The sequence below is a fragment of the Sycon ciliatum genome, chromosome 7 (assembly GCF_964019385.1).
Source record: "Sycon ciliatum chromosome 7, ocSycCili1.1, whole genome shotgun sequence".
NCBI lineage: Eukaryota > Metazoa > Porifera > Calcarea > Leucosolenida > Sycettidae > Sycon > Sycon ciliatum.
In genome coordinates, this window is record NC_088649.1 from 31,613,319 (window position 1) to 31,634,681 (window position 21,363).

The window sequence follows — 21,363 nt, forward strand, 5'->3', positions numbered from 1 at the left end:
CTGGCACGGTCTGCGTACGTTCCCCTGCGACCCTCCGCTACAGTGCAGTTGTTGGCTGTGTGGCCTGGCTGTGAGCATTTTCGGCAGGTATGTGGCTGGTCCTCGTACCGTACTCGAAAAATGTTCTTGGCATCAGCTCGGACAAAGGAGGGAATATTTGTTGCTGGCGTTTTGAAGCGGAATGAGGCGAAACGGACCCCGGTCCCTACGACACGGCCAGCACTGGTTTTGACCTGGCCATGTCGAATTTCCCCCACTACATGGCCAAACTCGTTCAGGGCATTGTCGATCACCAAATTGTCAACCCATATTGGTACATCAAGGATTTGAATTTCCGCTGTGTTGGAGAAAAGCGGACTAACGGGGAGGGTTTCACCATTGAGAGTAATGCCCTCAGCGCAAACATGTTTCACAGAATCCTGAGTTTCAAATGTTACCTTGCATTGTTGTTTGGCGGCCATCTGGACGGAGACCAAGTCTTCAGTGCCGCAGTTGGCGAGGGCCTCCGCAACAGCCAGGTTCTTGGTGCCGCGTGGTGCAGTGAAGACGCAGGTGTTTCGTTTGAGATTGTCCGGCGAGATGACTAACCAGGATGGCGGCGCGGTTGAGCTGCTTGTAGCAGAGCGTGATGAGTGGGCCATACTGGCTAAAAAAACTTCAGAAGGCTCTCGCCAGTTCAGGGACTGCACTGGGTGTCTTCCGTGAGTAGACAGTATCGTTTAAAGACTAACAAAAGCTTGCATACGCAGCGCTCCAAAATCTGCATCCACCTCCTAGTTGCACAAGTTTTGTTGTTGTTGTTGTTGTTGAATGTGAACCTGGTGTTGTTGTTGGATGTGAAGCTGGTGCAGCCATGGTTGTTGGTCTTTTTGTTGAATCCAGCTCTAGTTCCGGTGGAACAAACCGACCGCCGCGGGTGCTCTCCACCAACACATACCTCGAAGGAGGAGGGTCAGGGGGAGGCAGAGGTGCTGTCACCACTCAAGGCACAGCCCCATGCAAAGCACCCAGAGGCACAGACTTAGGCACACCCGAGGGCTGCACCAATGGCGGTTCCGCACGCACCTCCAAAGAGCTGCCAAGCTCAAGCCCGTCCAACACAGATGTCAGAGGGGGAGCGGCAGACAGCGGCAGGGAACTATCCTGCCGTGTAGGTGATGGGTTTTTCCTAGGCCTCCCGCGTTTGGGCCTCTCAGATTTCCAGTGCTGTCATTGTAGCGTGTCACCCTACCTTGATTGCTATATTATTTCCTTTGTTCTCATTTTGTTCTTTAGTACAACGGTGATTCCTGAAGAGTGTTGTACGAAAACTTGTTCGAATCATCTTTTTTCCATTGCCCTTTTTCTTCTTACATGTATTTTATTTACCCTTTAGATTGTTTCTTGCATCGTCTCCATCGCTTACATTGTTAATAAAGTAGTCCACATGTCGCTTCAGCTCGTCCTACTTATTGCCATATTAAAATAATATTATTATTATTATTATTTGAAACTCGGATGTTGAGCCATAAATAAATGTAGAAGAGAAAAGGACATAATACGAGTTAAGAGTAACTCTCCATCACTGTAACATGATACTATATACAGTCAGAAAGACAAAACTGACAGAGTACTGAAACATTAGGTGTCAGGACGTCGAATGTTTCAGTACTCTGTCAGTTTTGTGCCTGGTTATTGCACTTTCTGACTGTATATAGTATCATGTTACAGTGATGGAGAGTTACTCTTAACTCGTATCCATATGTCCTTTTCTCTTCTACATTATTATTATTATTATTAACGTTTATTTTACTAGGGTGTTTCCCACAGACCTATGGTCTTCTTACGGGAGCCCCTAGGAAGGTTATGCATGAGCGAATAAATGAGCGGTAATCGGTACAAGTACGAACAGTGGAAGGCAGCATATTCCACCGGTCAGCAGCGAGATAGCCAATCCGAGAAAAGCCAGCCGTACTCTGTGCTGGGGGTAATGCCAAAGAAAAAGACACCTGGGATCTCGTAGTGGCAGTGGTGTGAGAAGGTACGCCGAGCATGGTATGGCAGAAGATGGCGGGATAAGCGGTACGCACCAAGTTTCCTGTTGACAGAGCCTACAAGGTTGTCTATTTGTGGGCCAAAAGTCAAGTTTTCGTCAAGTACAATACCCAAGTAGCGAGCAGACTGCGTGCGGGGAACATGGACACCATCAATGGTGACATAGGCAGACATCGGAATAAAGTCACTAAAATTTAATAACGACAACTACAATAATCAAGCCACATATCTGCAACGTCACGAGGGTGCTGGCAAAAGTCCTGCAGCCCAATACGTGTTTTTTAACGTGATTTTTTGGTCTTTTTTGGACTTGGAGCAAAATTCTGCACACTTTCGCGTGTTTCCATGATACGACAAGTTACGCACGGTCTGCTCACATTCAAATACAGTGCTGCCAACAAATGACAGCGTGCAACAAAAAAATCTTTCCTTGCAAGGGCACATTTTTGGCCACAACTCTTGAACGGCTGGTCAGATCGGGACACAATTTTCAGAGAATTTGCAGCTTTTCATGCTCTTTCAACTGACGTAGCACTCAACATGAATTTACAAATTCAATTTTTCACCGAATTTTTGGGGTAGTCTGCCACCTTAATTTAAGTTTTTAGACGGAGTTAGGCCTTGACGGATTATGCTAATATTTTCGTGAAATTATGCTTTTCGCATTGCTGAAAAAATGGCAGAATTATGCTATTTTTATGCTAAAAGTTTTCATAATATGCCGCATAATGCTCACAAATGCTGCTAATGTATATGATGGTTCTGTGCAAAATAACAGGGGAATTTTTGTAGAGGGCGTTGTACTGTAGTAGCAAAGGTTCAACGGGGTCAACGCACCGTCCGACCTAGCTACGACCGACACTGATTGTAGTGGACTGGACATGTTATCAAGGGAGTCGTAAACCTACGACTTCCTTGTGCATCTACTTCCACTTATTATTATTTATTTATTTATTTATTCAACATCTCCTGGCCCGTCCGAAGACTGCCAATAAACATGAGAGGTCAGGTGATAGCCAACCACGGCAAGCTAAAAGGGAAAAAAAGAAAGATGCTGTCAGAGAGGGAAAGGAGATAGGGAGAGAAAAAGAAAGGGAGGCACATTAATAATACATGGGATCACTTCGGATGAGACAGTGTGGAAAGCTGGACTGTGAATTTCCTGATATCCTGGCATGTCTTAATGCTAGTAGGCAGGTTAGACCAAAGGGAGTATGCTGAGAAGAAAGGGGATTTCAAAAACAGAGAGGAACTAGCTCGGGGCAGTGATAAGGCATTGCGTGTTGGTCTAGTGGTAACAAACCAGTTGTACTTGGCAATATGTTTCGGGACTTGGGCTAGGAAGATTTTTTGCACAAGGATACAAAGATGCTGCTGATGTCGGGCAAGAAGAGGGTGCGTGGAAGCAAGTTTATAAAGACAAAGGGAGGCAAATGTTTGGTCTTTTCGAAACAGAATTTTCAGAAGCAAGCGTTGATGTACCTCCAGTCTGTGGAGTAAAGTCTGAGACAACCCGCACCAAGCTATATCGCAATAGTCAAATATAGGCAAAATGTACGACTTAAAGAACAATTCTCTGCAGTTATCATTCAAGTGTTGGCAGTGGGGTTGTAGCATACCTAAGGACGCACTCGCACGCTTGCACACAGACTGGACTTGTGGAGACCAGGAGAGTTGGCGGTCGAGAATAACGCCCAGGTGCTTGTGCTCGTTAACAACTTTAATAGGTGTACTATTTAGACCAGGAAAATACAGAAGTTGAGTGGGGGGCGAGGGAGAGAAGAACATGGCCTCGGTTTTGGCGAGGTTAGGCTTCAGTTTCCAGGTTTCCATCCATGTTACTGTAGCGTTGACCCCGGACTGCATGGAGGCCGTGAGGTTGTCTGCCGAGCTGTCGGAGCACATCAGAGCAGTGTCGTCAGCAAAAAGACTTACATTTGGTACAAGGGCTGGCAAGTCATTAACGTACAGTAGAAATAGGAGCGGCCCAAGCATGGACCCTGGGGTACCCCAGACACGACTAGTAATGGGTCTGATAGGGAGGTAGATACTCTGACAGTCTGGTGGCGGCAGGAAAGATAGGATGAGAGCCATTGCAGGGCTGGACCGTGTACCAAGAAGACGGACTCTAGCTTTGCAAGCAGACCACGATGCCAGACGGTGTCGAAAGCTTTCGCTAGGTCAAAGAACACGATGCCAACATGCCGCCTGAGGTTCCGCTGGGTGTAGATGTCTTGTACTAGACGTGTTAGTTGGAAAGTTGTGGAGTCTCCACGGCAGAAACCGGATTGAGATGGTGAAAGCGCTGGGGTGACGTGGCAGTACAGAGACTCAAAGAAAATACGTTCACAGACCTTGGACACAGCGGGAAGGAGAGAGATTGGTCTGTAGTTGCCAGCCTGAGAGCGTTGGCCTTTCTTATAGATCGGGACGATAACAGCAGATTTCCAGACGGACGGAAATACTCCTGTACGATATGACATGTTAAAGAGCAGGCACAAGGGATATGACAGAGATGGCGCAAGCCATTTGAGAACCTCATTGGGTATGCCATCTTCGCCAGGGGACTTACAATTCTTCAGGAGTTTGAGGTGCTTACAGACGGTAGCAGTCGTGGTAACGACGCGTGTGAGTGGTGCGCTAAGTTCAGGGGCTGGGGACAGCGATGGAATGACCCAATTCGGATCTTCCGGAATGCCGGATGAAACAAACTGCTTGTTCAGTGTGTCTGCAATCGCCTTCACATCGTGCTGGCGGTTGCCATGGGAGTCCGTCAGGTACTGGATTGGCGCGCGGGAGGTCCCGCGGCACCGGTTGCGAATGAATTGGTGGAGTGATGGGCGATCGGGGGAGGAGAGTGTTGCAGAAAGAGAGTTTAGAAAGGAGCGGTGTGAGGTACGAGAAAGGTGCTTGACGAAGTTGCGTTGAACTCGGTAAGCCTCCCGGTTAACCGGCGTTGGGAATTTCTTGTAGATGCTGAAAAGATCACGCTTGCGCTTCACTTCAGATACGAGGGACCGTGTCACCCATGGGGGACTAGATGTCGAGGATGTTGGGTTGGATTTATTATTATTAAATTTTGAATAGGGCAGTCCCAAAAAGAAGCTAGGGCACACTCGGAGTTGAACCAAGGACCTCTCGATCTGCAGTCGAATGCTCTACCACTTAGCTATATGCCCAGGCACAACTGCACTTGTAAAACATGTACAACTGTATAGAATTTGATGCGAACAGGCGGATTATTCCATTTTATGCGATTCGTACATGTATGTATGCAATTTGTCTCGAATTATGCGATTATTCTATTTTGGTAGGAATTATGCGAAAAATTATTCTAGCATAGTCCGTCAAGGCCTAGACGGAGTCCAACTCCAAGGCAGTTTGGAAGCAATTTATAAAGGACCCAGGACTAGAACACAATAACATTTTTTTAGAAAGCTGCCATAAAGCAGTTTTTATTCTTATAATAGGGATATCAGCGAACACACTGCGCACGGGGTTTGCGCAGTTTTCAGCGCTACATCTGCTCGGCCATTTAGTCTAGTACTGCTCTTCTTAAATTTGACCTTTATTACAAGACTTCTTTTCTTTTTCATTTCGTTCCGTCCCACTCTCACACACACATGCTCACAGTTAATTCTGCCGTCGTGAGTCCCATTTGGGACGGATACGAGAATATTAAAATAATAATAATACCAATGTACATGTAAGAAAGGTTTGCTCCCCACACCGGAGCTCGATCAATCATCGCCGAAGTCGCAACCCCTACTTCGTAATGTACATGTACATGTATGTACTGGCGGGGACAAAAAATTGAAGCAAATAAAATGGCGACTGGTCGCACGTGGCTCGCGACCTACATAATAATATTTGTATAATTTGAAAGCACATACTGCTGTGAACAGACCCCCATTGTTTCGATTCTGATGATGTCCGACTACTGTGCACCTCACTTTGGGCATCCTCTGCCAGCAATTACACTAACGAACTTATACAAAACACACAGTATTAAAAATCGGTGAAGGACGACAGGCCCATGTTCGTCGATCGTCCAAGCTTCTTCATCTTCCTGAGTTCTTCTTGAATGATCGACCTTGTGAACTTTTGACCTCTGGGACCTTGGATTGCTTCGGTTAATTTTTTTCTTGCTTTGCACATGGGTGACGTACCATTTCACCAAAAATTAGAAGATTTCTCCTGTGGGAACGTTGTAAAAAATCGCCTTCGATTCACCCATGCTCCTTGGGCATCGAAGGACAAATTTGAAAATTCGTCTGAAGAAAGTCCCGGGGCTCGGCTCATCTGTAGTTGATCGCGTGGCTGTTACCGTAGGCATGTCACTCTATACCCACTAATCCTTCACCAGCAGCGAATATACGAGGCAATCAACGAAACGGCAGATCCTGAGCGCAAGGTTCCGACTTCAGCCGCCATTCTCCTTCTTCTCCATCAAGACTCCTTCCAGTTTCCCGGCAAAATATTCATTTTCTGACTAGGACTTTTCGGGGCGCGCGCGGCCGCGCTTGGCATGCTGACATGTACAAAATTCGATTACATCATAACTGCGCAAACCCTCTGCGCAGTGTGTTCGCTGATATCCCTACGGCCTATAATCAGTTCATTGGGAGGCGCTTCCCGAACGCATTTATCTGCGGAATGCGCAACCCGCGCAGCATTTCATTGCGAAGCGTTTCCCGAACGCACATTGCTTCGATCTGAACCGCGTGCGAAGCCCACGCATTAGTTCTTTGCGGGGTGTTTCCCGAACGCAAATTGAACCCTACAATGTAGCTCCGACTTCACGGGGATCTGCGTAACCTGCGCTGGAGTGCATTACGAGTCATTTCCCGAAAGCAATTTGCACCGAGCTTGGGATTTGCGAGGCGCTTCCCGAACGCATTTATCTGCGGAATGCGCAGCCTGCGCAGAATTTCGTTGCGAGGCGTTTCCCGAACGCACATTGCTTCGATCTGAACCGCGTGCGGAGCCCACGCATTAGTTCTTTGCGGGGTGTTTCCCGAACGCAAATTGAACCCTAGCTCCGACTTCACGGCGATCTGCGTGACCTGCGCTGGAGTGCATTGCGAGTCATTTCGCGTACGCAATTTGCACCGAGCTCGGGATTAACCGCGTGCGGAACATCCGCATTAGCTCATTGCGAGGCGCTTCCCGAACGGATTTATCTGCGGAATACGCAGCCTGCGCAGAATTTCATTGCGAGGCGTTTCCCGAACGCACATTGCTTCGATCTGAGCCGCGTGCGGAGCCCACGCATTAGTTCTTTGCGGGGTGTTTCCCGAACGCAAATTGAACCCTAGCTCCGACTTCACGGCGATCTGCGTGACCTGCGCTGGAGTGCATTGCGAGTCATTTCGCGAACTCAATTTGCACCGAGCTCGGGATTAACCGCGTGCGGAATATCCGCATTAGCTCATTGCGAGGCGCTTCCCGAACGCATTTATCTACGGAATGCACAGCCTGCGCAGAATTTCATTGCGAGGCGTTTCCCGAACGCACATTGCTTCGATCTGAACCGCGTGCGGAGCCCACGCATTAGTTCTTTGCGGGTTGTTTCCCGAACGCAAATTGAACCCTAGCTCCGACTTCACGGCGATCTGCGTGACCTGCGCTGGAGCGCATTGCGAGTCATTTCGCGAACGCAATTTTAATTTATTTGCACCGAGCTCGGGATTAACCGCGTGCGGAACATCCGCATTAGCTCATTGCGAGGCGCTTCCCGAACGCATTTATCTGCGGAATGCGCAGCCTGCGCAGAATTTCATTGCGAGGCGTTTCCCGAACGCACATTGCTTCGATCTGAACCGCGTGCGGAGCCCACGCATTAGTTCTTTGCGGGGTGTTTCCCGAACGCAAAATTTAATTGAACCCTAGCTCCGACTTCACGGCGATCTGCGTGACCTGCGAGGCATTTCCCGAACGCAATTTGCACAGGGCTCGGGATTAACCGCGTGCGGAACATCCGCATTAGCTCATTGCGAGGCGCTTCCCGAACGCATTTATCTGCGGAATGCGCTACCTGCGCAGCATTTCATTCCGAGGTGTTCCCGAACGCAAATTGAATTCAGACCTCCGGTTTACTGCGAAATGCGCATCCTTTGCAGCATTTCACTGCGAGGCGTACGCATTAGTTCATTGAGCTGAGGTGTTTGCGGAACGCAATTTGAACCCGTGCTCCGCGGCAACCTGCGGTATCCCCTCGACGGTATCCCTCGTACTCATGGGTTAATGAATGGAGCTCCGCATTACTGGCGACCTGCGCAACGCGCGCATTGCGAGAATTGCGAACCCATTCCCGAACGCAAATGGAATCGCGCTTCGGCCCAACCGCGACCGTCGCAACCCGCGCAACGCGCGACGCACGAGCTCGGGTATATAAGGGCTTCACCTTCAGTCTCCTGCTCAGTTGCTTTCTTGTATCGCAAGAGGGAGTTTTGACTACGCTGGACTTTGAGGACTTGAGTGACAGTGGATCTGCTATCTTCGCGGTAAGTTCGATTCGTGTTTGTCAATGAATATTAGAATAGGTGTGCTGTCCTCGTACTCATGGGATAATCCATATACTGTCATGTACTTGTAGCGAGAATGCCATACCAGGGAGTAGGACAATACTGCTCGACCCTGTTGGAAATGTACGCAACAGTTCACACGCTCTTGACCAGGGATCGATAGCACAAACCCTGGGTTTTGATAATGATGACGGGTCTGTACGACTCCCTGCTCTTGACCTTTCGTCGATATGTACGAGGCGCATGCACAGTTTTCGTTGGGTGTGTACTGTTTCATGTAGTGCCGAATGCGGTATTAAAGTAGGACTCGCTGTCACATCAATTTTCCTTTTTGGGGTGAAGCTTTCACATCAATGCGTACCGATAATGGTTGTGCAAACACTTTCCTGTATGCGTATGCGATTACACCTTGTCTCCTCATTCTTCTTCTCCGAAGCTTTAGTTAGAGGAGAGTTGTCTTGAAAGCAAGTTGCCTAAAAGCAAGCTACATGTAGTTGTCCTGTATGTGGATCAGCACATCCAAAAGTCTTGTGAACCTTTGCAATCACGGAGAGGGATAACATTGCGAACGGAGTTGTCCAAAGTGAAACTTTTGGGCACACTTACATTGTCCTGGTCGTATTAAACAACATGATGGTTTGTTTGTTTGATTCTTCTTCCCGGTTTTACAGTCGCTGCAATTCTTCTTCTCTACTGGGACTCTTGACATCATGTCGTCGGTGACAATGGTCAGTTCCACCACCGTGGATGTTTATTGCATTTTATTTTATTCTTATTAATTTTTACTAGGGAATCCCCAACTTTTTACAGGGAAGGATGTTGATTTCAGAGATGATTTCAGAGAGGCTGTAGCTGCAAATTGAAGAATCATTCATACACAAAGTACATGTTTTTTTTTTTTAAATAGTTGGAATCCGAGCGAGAGAGCTTGGAAAGTCAGGGCCCTACGCTATGCTTTTTGCCTAGCTCGTCGAACGTCGTGAATGTTAGTCGAACTGATGGAAATGTCTTTTTCAATTGATTGGCTACATCATTGTCTTGCAAAAGAGTTTCAAAAGAGTTTCAATCAGTTTGAATATGAGTTAGGGGCTGTCCGAGGTTACCAATAATATTTTCAAAACGAAATGTTTTCGTTTGTGGGTGGGTGGGTTTGATGGTGTTTCGTTTTGAAAATAATTATTGAATGCTGATTGAGAATGCCCAGTTACTTCTGGATGTCGAAAATTGACATCAATATTTTATTGGAATTCGTTTTACCTGCAGAAAAGGTGGGTGGGTGGGTGGGGGCTGAAAAATACTAAAACTTTTCGTTTTGTAAAAAACAATCGGTAACCCCGGACGGCCCCTTAGGCAAAAGAAATTACAGAATTTATTGGGTTTTATAAAACTTTTGCGGTTTTATACTGTTCTACGTCGACCATGATGGCTACAATGCCCAACCATACCACAACGAACTGATCGGCTACATCATTGCATTGCAAAAAGTCTCCATCTGTTCGAGTAACATGCCGCCAAGGTCGGCAGAGCATTCCAGACCACGCCACCACTCCCCTTATTCATGGCTCACACATGACGGGTTAACGTGGCTCTAGTAAAATTAATAATACAAAATGCATGATGAGCTAGGCAAAAAGGCATAGCATAGGACCATGAGCGAAAAATATTTACTTTCTCTTTCCATTCGAGGGTTATACGGATATATTTTACCCAGCTCATATTAACCCCCACTAATTCTTGTGATCTATAACTGGTGAATATATCTCCATATTCACTACTTTAACTTGGGGTATATACTTTGCTATATTACCCACTTAGAGGTTGTAACTTTTCAACTTTCAAGGGACTTAGAAATTTTCTCTCCAATTGAAAAAAATTGAAGAGAAGAAAGAAATTTCAGCAGGAATCGAACCAGCAACCATAAGATTCCCAAGCACCTATGTTGACCACCCAGCCACAAGGGTGTTGATGCAGATGTTGGTTGAAAGTTAGGTTTTAGGTCTGGAACACGCAATGCTACCTACACATAATAGTATACTATAGTATACTGGGATACTAAAATAGCTATTTCGGACCAGTATTTCAGGCCAAAAACGAAGCTAGGTATAAATAGCATAAACACCTCTGTCTTGTGTTTATGGGAATATAAACACTGTCTATAAAAACCTCGGCTACGCCTCGGTTTTTATCGCAGTGTTTATATTCCCATAAACACTACGACATCGGTGTTTAGAGGTCTATACAGGATATATAGACCGAGTAAAAGACCGAGGTCCCCCGAGGTCTTTTACGAGGTCTATATATCCTGTATAGACCAACTATGAGGTCTATAATCTATTTATCGTGTTCTCCACGCAATAGTTTCTCTTCATATACAACATATCCTTGTAATTCTAATATTATACTATAGGCTATACCGCATTGTACGGCATTGCAGGATCAAGGTCATTGTTTAAACTAAGTTCAGCATCGGTAGCACAGTGGCTGGGAGGTAAGGAAGAGTGACTGAAATTCACATGGTTGTGGGTTCGAATCCCGTCTTGTGTATTTCCGCTTTCTTCAAATATTTATTTTTCTAAGTTGGAGAGAAAATTTCTAAGTCCAAGAAATTCTAAGGAGTCAAATATAAGTAGCCAAATATATCGCGTATTTGACTGCTTAGTCAAATACGCGATATATTTGACCGCTTAGGTATCAGGGAAATTAGTGGGGTCAAATACTAAGAAGGCGATAATGATCTATATTTCTCGATATACACGAGGTCCCTTGTTATAATATATTTATACCTCTCCATGCGCAAGCTCAAGAGCAAAAAGGAGTGAATATACTTTTCCTCAACTTAGAAAAAAATCGGTCAATATATGAAATATAGACCTCGTAAAAGACCTCGGGGACCTCTATGTTGAATGTTTCGTTTCCCATATTTTTGTTCAAGACATAACCTAGAATTAGAATCCGCACTATCGCCCTGCATGCATTCTCCCTACACACTTAAAGTTGCCCTTCATGCATTCCCGGGACACACTAGGCATTCATACTCATTCTTCCAAGTTGCTTCACGTTATGATCTTGCATTTGAAAGCCCTATTTGAATATTGTGGCCAGCTGTCTTTGATGGTACGATACGGTACGGGACAGGTACCGGATAGCGCCAGGCATGCAGGAAGCACAAACAAACAAAAACGGGATTAAAGCTCTGTGGACCCTGGCTAGCGCCAGACTTCACTGAAGTAACGTCTTTTGCATAGCTACGGGAATAATTCAAATTACTCGTTCATACATTGTAAACAGTTTCCTCTGAGACAAAAATGCGATAATACTCATAAAAAGAACACATTGTACATGCATTTACCACAGAAACGTGGATTTTCAGAGCAGCAAGCAGCATACGGATGTGCAGACTGTGTGGGGAACATCAATGTTGAACACGAGAATAGAGTACAGTCCATTTCAAAACTATAGAGGCGTAGGGTTTTGAAATATTTCAAATTTGGCTGGAACTTTTTGAGGAAAGTTTTTGGAATATTGCTCAGGTCCGCTCCACAATTACTCTCATGTAAATTCTGAACGATTGGATAACAGACACCCAATTTGGAAAAAATTATGCACAAAGTGATCACAGATTTTATGTGGTATAGATGCTGGCATAACGGTTTTTGCCTAGGTACGCGTCTATAGTTTTGAAATGGACTGTAGGCAGTTCCCAAATCGGCCGAAAACAATGGTTTCGAAGAAATCTCCAATCTTTTCGCCGGATGCGCAATTTTCGCATTGAATTCGCCGAAAATCGATATTTGATTGCCTCTACAGCATGCAGATAAGATTTCTGTAGCCATTATCTGCGAAAGGTGACAAGTATCGCTTCGAGCCAAATTCTGACTTTGGGATATGGCCGAATTTAACCCTGCTATAAATGTGTTGTTTTCGAAGACTGGTGTATTGTGCAAGTCATAAAGAAGAAATTGGGCAGATACACGACTTACAATTTTTCAAAAACCAGCTTCGTGTGATGTGTAATTTGTGTCAAAATTGTAGTATTTAGACATGACAATATCACTGGCTGTACTTGTCTTATATGGTACTTAACCCCTGCTATAAATGTGTTATTTAGGCAGATTGGTGTATTGTGCAAGTCATAAAGAAGAAATGGGGAAGATACACGACTTACAAATTTCAAAAACCAGCTTCGTGTTATGTGCAATTTGGGTCAATTTTTAGTAAATGTATTCGGATTCAGACTGGCCATGGAACCTCGTGGCAGGCGATCACGGCCCTTGCAGAGCTCAAGGTACGCGGTGACAATCCTCCAGCGACCCGACGTTTTCACATCTGCACACTTCTTTCGCGGTGTAGGTGCGTGCGTCCGCTTGCTACTTGGTGTAGCTAAACCCGCCATGCGCGATGCTACTCGCGACAATCATGGTGGTTTTTTCTTAGAAGACTTCTCTGATCTTGCCATCACAACTTCAAACACAAAAGTGAGTCAGAAAAAGCGATCTGACTGGCTTTTGCCTGTCAAAAAGTGCGTGGGAGATAAGCCATAATTGCGATGAGCTAGACCTAGTAAGTGAGACGTGCGGCTTCTATTCCAAGAGCAGGGTCTGTCTTTCGCTACAAAAATCTGGGTGCGTCTATAGAGAAGTTCAGCACCACATAAAGTTTAGCTACTTACGAAAAATTGTCAGTGCGTAGATATAACAGGGCTCTGATAATGGAGGTGCTCCGTAAGTGGATTAGGGTTCAAATTTATGACTCTCTCCACAGGTCGACTCGGTTTGGAATCTGCCATGCTCTGAGCTGGCATGGGCAGCTACATATGCGTGCTTCTAAAACTCTGTATGGTGGAACACAGCTCCGCACGCAGTGTACGTAAGACTTTCCGTAGATCGACTACGTTTTTACTAACGTAATAACGTTATGCGGAACATCTCTATATGCGCAAAGAAGTTCGGTCGGTGTACGTAAATATCCGTGTGTGACTATCCATTTCTTGTTGCTACAGATATCACTCGCTATCGTAGCTGTTCTCTTGGCAACATGCACCTTGACCAACGGGTTCCAACCTAGGCTAGTTGAAAGTATGTGACGTGAATGCGGGGTTTGTGATACTCTCTGTTGTTATATTTAAAGACTGTCCACCCACCCACAGATCCATTTTATCGAACACCCTGCCATGTGCATACTTCAATGTCCATGTACTAGTATTCCACAGTTCTATCAGCTGAACCCTTTAACCATTTCATCCATTGAAACGCCAAACGAAATTTCAACTTTGCCAGGTCATAACTTTAGTTGTACTCACTCGATTTTATAATCTTGGGCTCGTTGGAAACCTCTGGATGAGACCAGCACAAGGATACCACATTCTTCACCTCAGCAGTCACACAACCAGCGCTGGATCGCAGCGACGTCGTCTCAACGCCAGGCATGGAAATGACAAGTTCAAAACTCCGCCATGGCCGTCTCCTTCATCGTAGAGTGATCCATTTTTTTGAGAGTTAGAGCATTTCGCGAGGAATACGTTGGTAGCGTGCAACAGTCACAGAGCGCGTGAAGAAATGGGGAAATCCCGTGACGACGTCAGTCGCGCGCCCAGTGCAGCGGAAGTGACAAGCGTGCAGTACTCAGCGCTTGATAACTCTGCTCCATTACATCGTAGCTCAACGCTGATTTCTGCAACAGAAAGCCTGGAAAATTCGCCATCGAATCGATAGTAAATTTTCTATCGTGCGTAAAAAATCATTCCAGTGCGAGTATTTCAAAGGATGGGTCGAATTCGACCCACAAATGTATGGTCTGACGGTGAAAGGGTTAAGGTCCACAGTATACAGTAGGAACAGTGCATACCCTTCAAGAATGGACAACAAGAACTTCACATCACGTGATGAACCCATAAACATTACGTGCACTCTGTGCATGATAGATACAGGGCTGAACGTAACCCAGCTTTGACTTCAACTCTCTTGTGGTTAGCCCTTTCCCAAAGATGCTTGCCACTTTTTTTTCGCAAGTTTTGGTTGTTATAGAAGAGTTCGCAACTTTCGCAACTGTTGCGAAACCACAAGTTCTGAAGAGTGAAAGGCCATCTCGCTTGTGACATTGTGTTCGTTTCAATGCAGTTGTATCCCGACTCCGCCGTACCGCTGATGTTTACGACGTGGTATACGCTACAGGCACTATGTGCTGTTTGCTGTGTGCGCTGTACCGTAAAAGCCCGTGCATAAGCCCCGGGCGTATAGAATAGCAGCCTCGATTTCCTGGGCGTACACAAGGGCATGGGCGTTATTTTGGAACCGGGCGTATGCTTGGAATAGGGATAGCAGTAAGTATTGGGTATCAGTACCTGTACATGTACTGGTGTTGCCGGCATACCTGGGCATGTACATGGGCATGGGCGCTATTTTGAAACAAAAGTGTTGACTTCCCCTGACTGGGTGTGTACACGGAGGGTGGGCGTAATTTCGAGTGGGCGTATACGGGGGCTTTTACGGTAGTTGTATGTTGTATGTGTATGCTTTTCTCATATACACTGTCATTTTCACGCTATAACTACCTGGTGGTTTTGGTGTTAGTTATTCATTAGTTAGATTCAATGGATTTATTACGTTATTACCTTTTGTATGTGGAAACCTTATATAATAGCAGTTTGGTCTATATTTTAATAATTCAACATCTACCTTCACTGACGAGATATGTATTAGCGAAACAGCTTTCTGAACGAGTTTATCAATATCGTCCACGGAAGTATCCTCGCAATGGTGGTTGTGTGCAGGAGGGTATAGTCGGCTAAGGAGCGCAGTGTAATGGTGAAGGTGACTCAACAGATTAAATGGATGTCAAAATATACTGTTGAGACTAAAATTAATAGTTGTCCTCGTGCCGTGTGGTCGTTCGTTCCTGATACTTAAGAAAACCAGAGGGTTCACTACAGCAACTTTCTTCATTTTTACGAACTACTTCGCAACTTTCCGCAAACGTGAACAGAGAATCGCCTTGCAGGGACCATTGAAGTGTCTATGATGATCCGTTTCAACAAGAAGCACTGAAAAATTGCATCAAATCATCATAACAAGTGTACTTCTCGAAGAATGTGACGTAAGACGTCTGTTAGACATCCGTGATGATTTGTTGGCTTTCACTTGGCGTCTACTTTTCACCTACTTTTCACGTATCTTTGTCACCACCTCAGTACTCTTTGTGACGTGTTAACTAGCTAGGCATGGGCGGGTATTGCTAGCATGATGGCTGGCATTATCGTCCCTTTTTTCCAGGTGGCATAATGCTGGCATTACAACACCATTTCGCATTCAAAATTGGCTTTACAAGCATAATAGCCGGTCGACAAAGGTGTTATGCATGAAGCTGGCTTGGTCCAGTTCCGAAAATCGTGCATCTGAACCCGTCCGGCTTCATCCGGAGATTTGACGTTGCAAACCAACCTTCTCAGGGGATTGTTCTCCGAAGCCATAACCAACAGCCTTCCAGCTCGGAAAGTTCTAGGGAGAGTTCAAGGGAGAGACCAAAGATCAAAAGGTAAATGCAACGGAAATAAGTTCAAGCTAAAGTCCCACGGGAACAAAGAATACAGTTTCCTCTGAGACAGAAATGCGATAATACTCATAAAAAGGACACACTTCAGGCTCTTTACGAACATCTTGAAGGTTTTTGGCTTCACAAGACTTGCAATACAGGCAAAGGAAAAGGAACAGGAACAGTGAATTAAGTACAGTAAAACAGCGCAAAGAAGAAGATAGCTAAAGTAAACAGCGAAAAAGCGTGACCTATGCACATAGTAGGGGTGAAACAATTATACCGAATATTCGAATACTCGTTTGGATTTTTCAAATATAATCGTACTCGGAATAAATCAGAGTACTCGCTCATACATGGTACATGCATTTGCCAGAGAAGTCTGCATTTCAGAGCAGCAGTCAGCAGATATTGATGTGCAGACTGTGTGGTTAACACTTGTACACGAGTAGAGAGAGCCCAAATGACCCACCAACCAATACACCCGAGAAAAGGACTGCCAATCGGTTCGATCAGGGTTGTATCATGTGATTTTTAAGGCCGTTGGTGTGCGATTTTTAGGATATCAAGAATACTCGAATACTCGAATATTCGATCGGAGAAAATCAGAGTACTCGAACTCGGGTGCTCAGTGCCAACTTTCACCCCTAGCACATAGCAATAAAGACGCAAAGGTGCAAGTGCGAGAAAACTCAATAAGCGTGACATGTAGTGGGGCAACAAGAGACAACCACTGGACATAACTAACGAGGTTTTGACGACCTACCTAACAGCCTAAGAGTGAATTTAATTTGCTTCTGCTTCTGCTTGCAAAGGTTGGGTTTCTTTGTGTGGATGTATACGGCTTCCAAAACGTTCAGCAAGTATAACGACCAAAATGTTCAACGTTTTGTAATTTTGGCATGATTACGTGCAGAAAGTTTAACGATGGCTAAGTGGCCACCCATCTGTGTACGCATCTTTACACAGACATCTAGCGATAACATATTTTTCAAATAACAAAAATGAATTGGTCAGTAAAGGGGAAGTTCAGGCAAAAATCAAAATTTCGCCAGTTGTAGTCTTCGGGGTGCTGAGTCGAATGGTCCTGGTCCGAGAAAGCTGAGACGCTCCCGTCCTACTTGAATCCCAATCGAACTCGCGCACTTCCACCGAAACTGGGTGACTGCGCCCTACTAGATGGGGATTTGTATGCAAAATGTCACTAAAAGCGCCGGTGTAGTATCCCTGCCCGACCAATACGGAAGCAGTACGGAACTAATACGGAGCTTTGCCTGATGTATATTTAGTGTATCTCCGTATGTAAGCGTACGTCGTCTGCTGCATAAAAGCGGCTGCGCATTTCTGTTTTGATGAAGAGAAGATTAGATTAGATTGGATAGCAATGAAAGCTAACTCGAAGAATAAGGATTCAGCCTCTAGGTGAGCACCGGAGAGAAAGTCAGTTATTTTGCCGCTTCTTCTTTCACGAACGATCATATCTCAGGTGTGTACCTGAAAGTAGAATAAAAGTAATTATTGTTGATTTCACCGCGCCTACCACTCGGCTACCTATTACATTGGTGGCAGCGGTGTAGTTTTAAATAAAACAACGTGATTCGACCCCAGACTCCGATGCCTCAACCCGCTACAGCTCCGTGCGACGAATCAAGATGAGAATCATGTTTCTTGCCTTCCTGGGCTTGGCCCTGATTGTTAATATTACTATTAGCCTGCAGCACAGTCAGGGTGCTAGCGTAGATCACCCTTCTCTCCGCACGGCACTCACTGGAGACTCCGATGGCGATTCCAAGCGACCCGCTACGTACATGTATACTACCGGTGGTGATGGCGAAGCTGATGAGGACGACAACAGGCAGGCTGCTGCCCAAGACAAGGAGGGTATTCCCCAAGACCAGCAGCGTTTGATTTTCGCCGGCACGCAGTCGGAAGCAGGAGCCCACTCTTCACTTGGTACTTCGTCTCCCTGGTGGGATGCAGATTTTCGTCAACACTCTTCCTGGCTAGACCATCACTCTTTACGTCGCGCAAAGCGATGCTATCGCCAATGTGAAGACCACGATTCAAGACTAGGAGGGAGGTCATTTGTCTGACGCCGAGCTAGCCGCTCTGAGTGACCGGCTCAACCGAGATGAAGATAAAACCTGGCTTGACCCCCGCCGTAGCTCCAGCGGCCGCGGTGGTTACTAACGCTGATTCCAGGTATGGCATTTTCTTTCCTCTCTTCCTTCAGTCTCCCTGTTCTTTTCAGTCTTCCTTTATGCGAGTGTGTGAATCCAGTTTAGTTTGGTAGGCGTCTGATCATGGTGAGCCACGGTTTACCCAGCTAACGTGGGACAATGTGTGTGACAGCGCCCCTTATAGTTATAGTGTATTCAGTTCGGTTTTTGAACTGCGATGTTCCTGGCGGTTTGTGCCAGCGTAGTGCAGCAAGAGTGCTGTGGTTTCAGGTCCTATTTGGAGGACAGTTCTTTCCCCTTTTGACCCCGTGAGATCGTGTGAAACTGGTGTGCTTCTACTTTATGATTTGTTATCAGTTCATTTCTTCTGTCTACTCTAAACGTTATCATTTCCGATATAATTTGCCATCTTCCGGTTGACGCTGTGTTCGTAACTCTTCACTAATTTTTTAAAATCACGAGGGCGTGATTATCTGTAGGAAGGGTGGGTGTAGTATCCCTGCCCGACCAATACGGAAGCAGTACGGAACTAATACGGAGCTTTGCCTGATGTATATTTAGTGTATCTCCGTATGTAAGCGTACGTCGTCTGCTGCATAAAAGCGGCTGCGCATTTCTGTTTTGATGAAGAGAAGATTAGATTAGATTGGATAGCAATGAAAGCTAACTCGAAGAATAAGGATTCAGCCTCTAGGTGAGCACCGGAGAGAAAGTCAGTTATTTTGCCGCTTCTTCTTTCACGAACGATCATATCTCAGGTGTGTACCTGAAAGTAGAATAAAAGTAATTATTGTTGATTTCACCGCGCCTACCACTCGGCTACCTATTACACCATTTCGTTCTTATAAAAGCACAGATGACCGCGATTGGCCCATATGTTGTAGTCCTTTGGACACTGAGTCGACTGGTTTTGGTCCGAAAAGGCTGCGATGCAGCGTTCGGCCCTTATTCCCAATCGAACATGGTTGAACAAGCGGTCACGTGCTCCTGGGTGCCCAAATCACCTGGTTACCACGCCAGCAGGCGACAACTTTCACACCAAGGTTCAACTCGAGTTCAACCCGAGTGACAGGACTGCACCCAAAAAAGGTCAAACAGGCTAGTAAGTTGTACCCTGCAGGCACGGTGACCAGGTGACTGGTGTACGCAGGAGCACGTGACCGCTTGTTCAACCATGTTCGATTGGGAATAAAGGAGGAACGCTGCATCGCAGCCTTTTCGGACCAAAACCAGTCGACTCAGCGTCCAAAAGACTACAACAAAATGGCGCTTTTAGTGACATTTTGCATACAAATCCCCATCTAGTAGGGCGCAGTCACCCAGTTTCGGTGGAAGTGCGCGAGTTCTATTGGGATTAAAGTAGGAAGGGAGCTTATCAGCTTCCTCGGACCACGACCATTCGACTCAGCACCCCGAAGACTACAACTGGTGAAATTTTCGACTTAACCTCCCCTATAAAACTCTGTTACTCGTTAGACTTTCCGGTTTAACAGTAGTTACAGGTAGGTGGTTGCTATTAACTCGGATCCATGTGCTCCTTTCCTTTCTCTTTTTATCACCGGCTCAACATCCGAGTTTCATAAAGAGTTATTACAATAAATTATACTGACTGGTAATATTTCTGTGAGTTCTAGAGATGTTCAAGAGCTCATTCTCGTGTCCAATGAAATATAACTGAATAGTCTGTAATACCCTATGTGTCTGCACATCTGCATACTTTGATCTTTACAGAATACGTTCGTGAGTGCAAGACTGGAACGACTGTTACTGATTGGAAACAGCATTTTTCGTTGAAGCCGAAATGTAAAGGTAAGTACTATTATCCAGAAGATGTTTGTTATGTTTCTACCCAAAGGCATTTCGATAGCACAACCAGATTTAAGCTTACTTGTTGTCAAACTGACTTGCAACAAACACATTCTATGAAATGATGCAAAAGTCACATTGTCCACATGCTGCTTCCATGACAGTTCGCAATCAATGACCACCCCAAGGTACTTGGCAGTAGGGGCAACCTTGAGTGCATCCTGAAAACAGCATACATCAGGAATGGCAGCTCTCTGCCCACGGGCTGGATGACCATATTTAGTTACAGAAGTGGCAGCTGCACTAAGCTGTCGGCACACAGTGTTGAGATCGCTGTCATCAGCAAACCCTTGATGGATGACTTTTTCAGGCGGGATGGCATCATAGTGGTGTGTGTATAGAACAAACACCAAGAGACCAAGTGCACTGATCTGTGGCACACCACACACCACAGGAACAATGCACTGATGAGGAGAGTTTGTCCCCCGAAGTTGATGACTTCTTTCAGTCAGATTGCTACAAAACCATTGTGGCACACACCACAGGAACAATGCACTGATGAGGAGAGTTTGTCCCCGAAGTTGATGACTTTTTTCAGTCAGATTGCTACAAAACCATTGTGGAGCACTGAGAGAGATACCAAGGGAGTGCAACTCAGAGATGAGTCGTTCATGCTGCACCCAATCAAAGGTTTTACTCATACTACCATGAAATCTACCATGACTATGCCAGTGAAGCGGCGATTTGAGTGTGCAAGCACCCACCTGTTGACGGCAAGCACAAGTGCATCCTCCATCGAGTGACACTTCCAATACGCAAACTGAGTCTTCAGATAAAGCGCATGTGCTGTGAGATATTCCACGGTCTGCTTTTTCACAAAGTGTTCGAGAACACGAGATATAATACTTAGTCCGGCTCATCGATATTGTCCCTTATCTCCCACGCACTTTTGGACAGGTAAAACCCAGTCCAATCACGGTATCTAACTTACTTTTCTTGGGAGGTTGTGATGGCAAGATCCAAGGAGGCACCAAAGAAAAATTATCGCGAATAGCGCTTTGAATCGCGATGTGTTCGACTTTTTTTGGGAAGTGGGAATCTGGCCAGTCTGTCTGTATTGCCAAAAGCCAAGCGCAGCGACCCGAAGACCGGGACTGTGGTAGGTGGCAACTGGACTGATCCTTTGAATTTGAAGTTCTCCCAATCCTTTTCAAAATTACTCACTTTCTTTAACCTCTGGTAGTTTCCATAAACTGACCGTGGTTGGTCCCCTGGGGGAGAGAAAAAGA

General features: G+C 45.7%; 1 protein-coding gene and 1 non-coding gene across 2 annotated transcripts in view; one reads left to right on the forward strand and one right to left on the reverse strand.

The window, feature by feature from the left end:
- Positions 1-5,141: 5,141 nt before the first annotated feature.
- Positions 5,142-5,213, reverse strand: Trnac-gca (transfer RNA cysteine (anticodon GCA)). The gene has a single exon. It is a non-coding gene; the product is annotated as a tRNA-Cys (tRNA).
- Positions 5,214-8,134: 2,921 nt separating this feature from the next.
- Positions 8,135-21,363, forward strand: part of LOC135820665 (uncharacterized) — a 58,970-nt gene continuing 45,741 nt past the window's right edge. The window contains exons 1-4 of the mRNA XM_065333684.1: positions 8,135-8,540; positions 9,233-9,289; positions 13,561-13,636; positions 20,000-20,077. Coding sequence (XP_065189756.1) covers positions 8,358-8,540; positions 9,233-9,289; positions 13,561-13,636; positions 20,000-20,077 — 394 coding nt within the window. The 5' untranslated portion in view covers positions 8,135-8,357. The remainder of the gene's footprint in view (positions 8,541-9,232; positions 9,290-13,560; positions 13,637-19,999; positions 20,078-21,363) is intronic.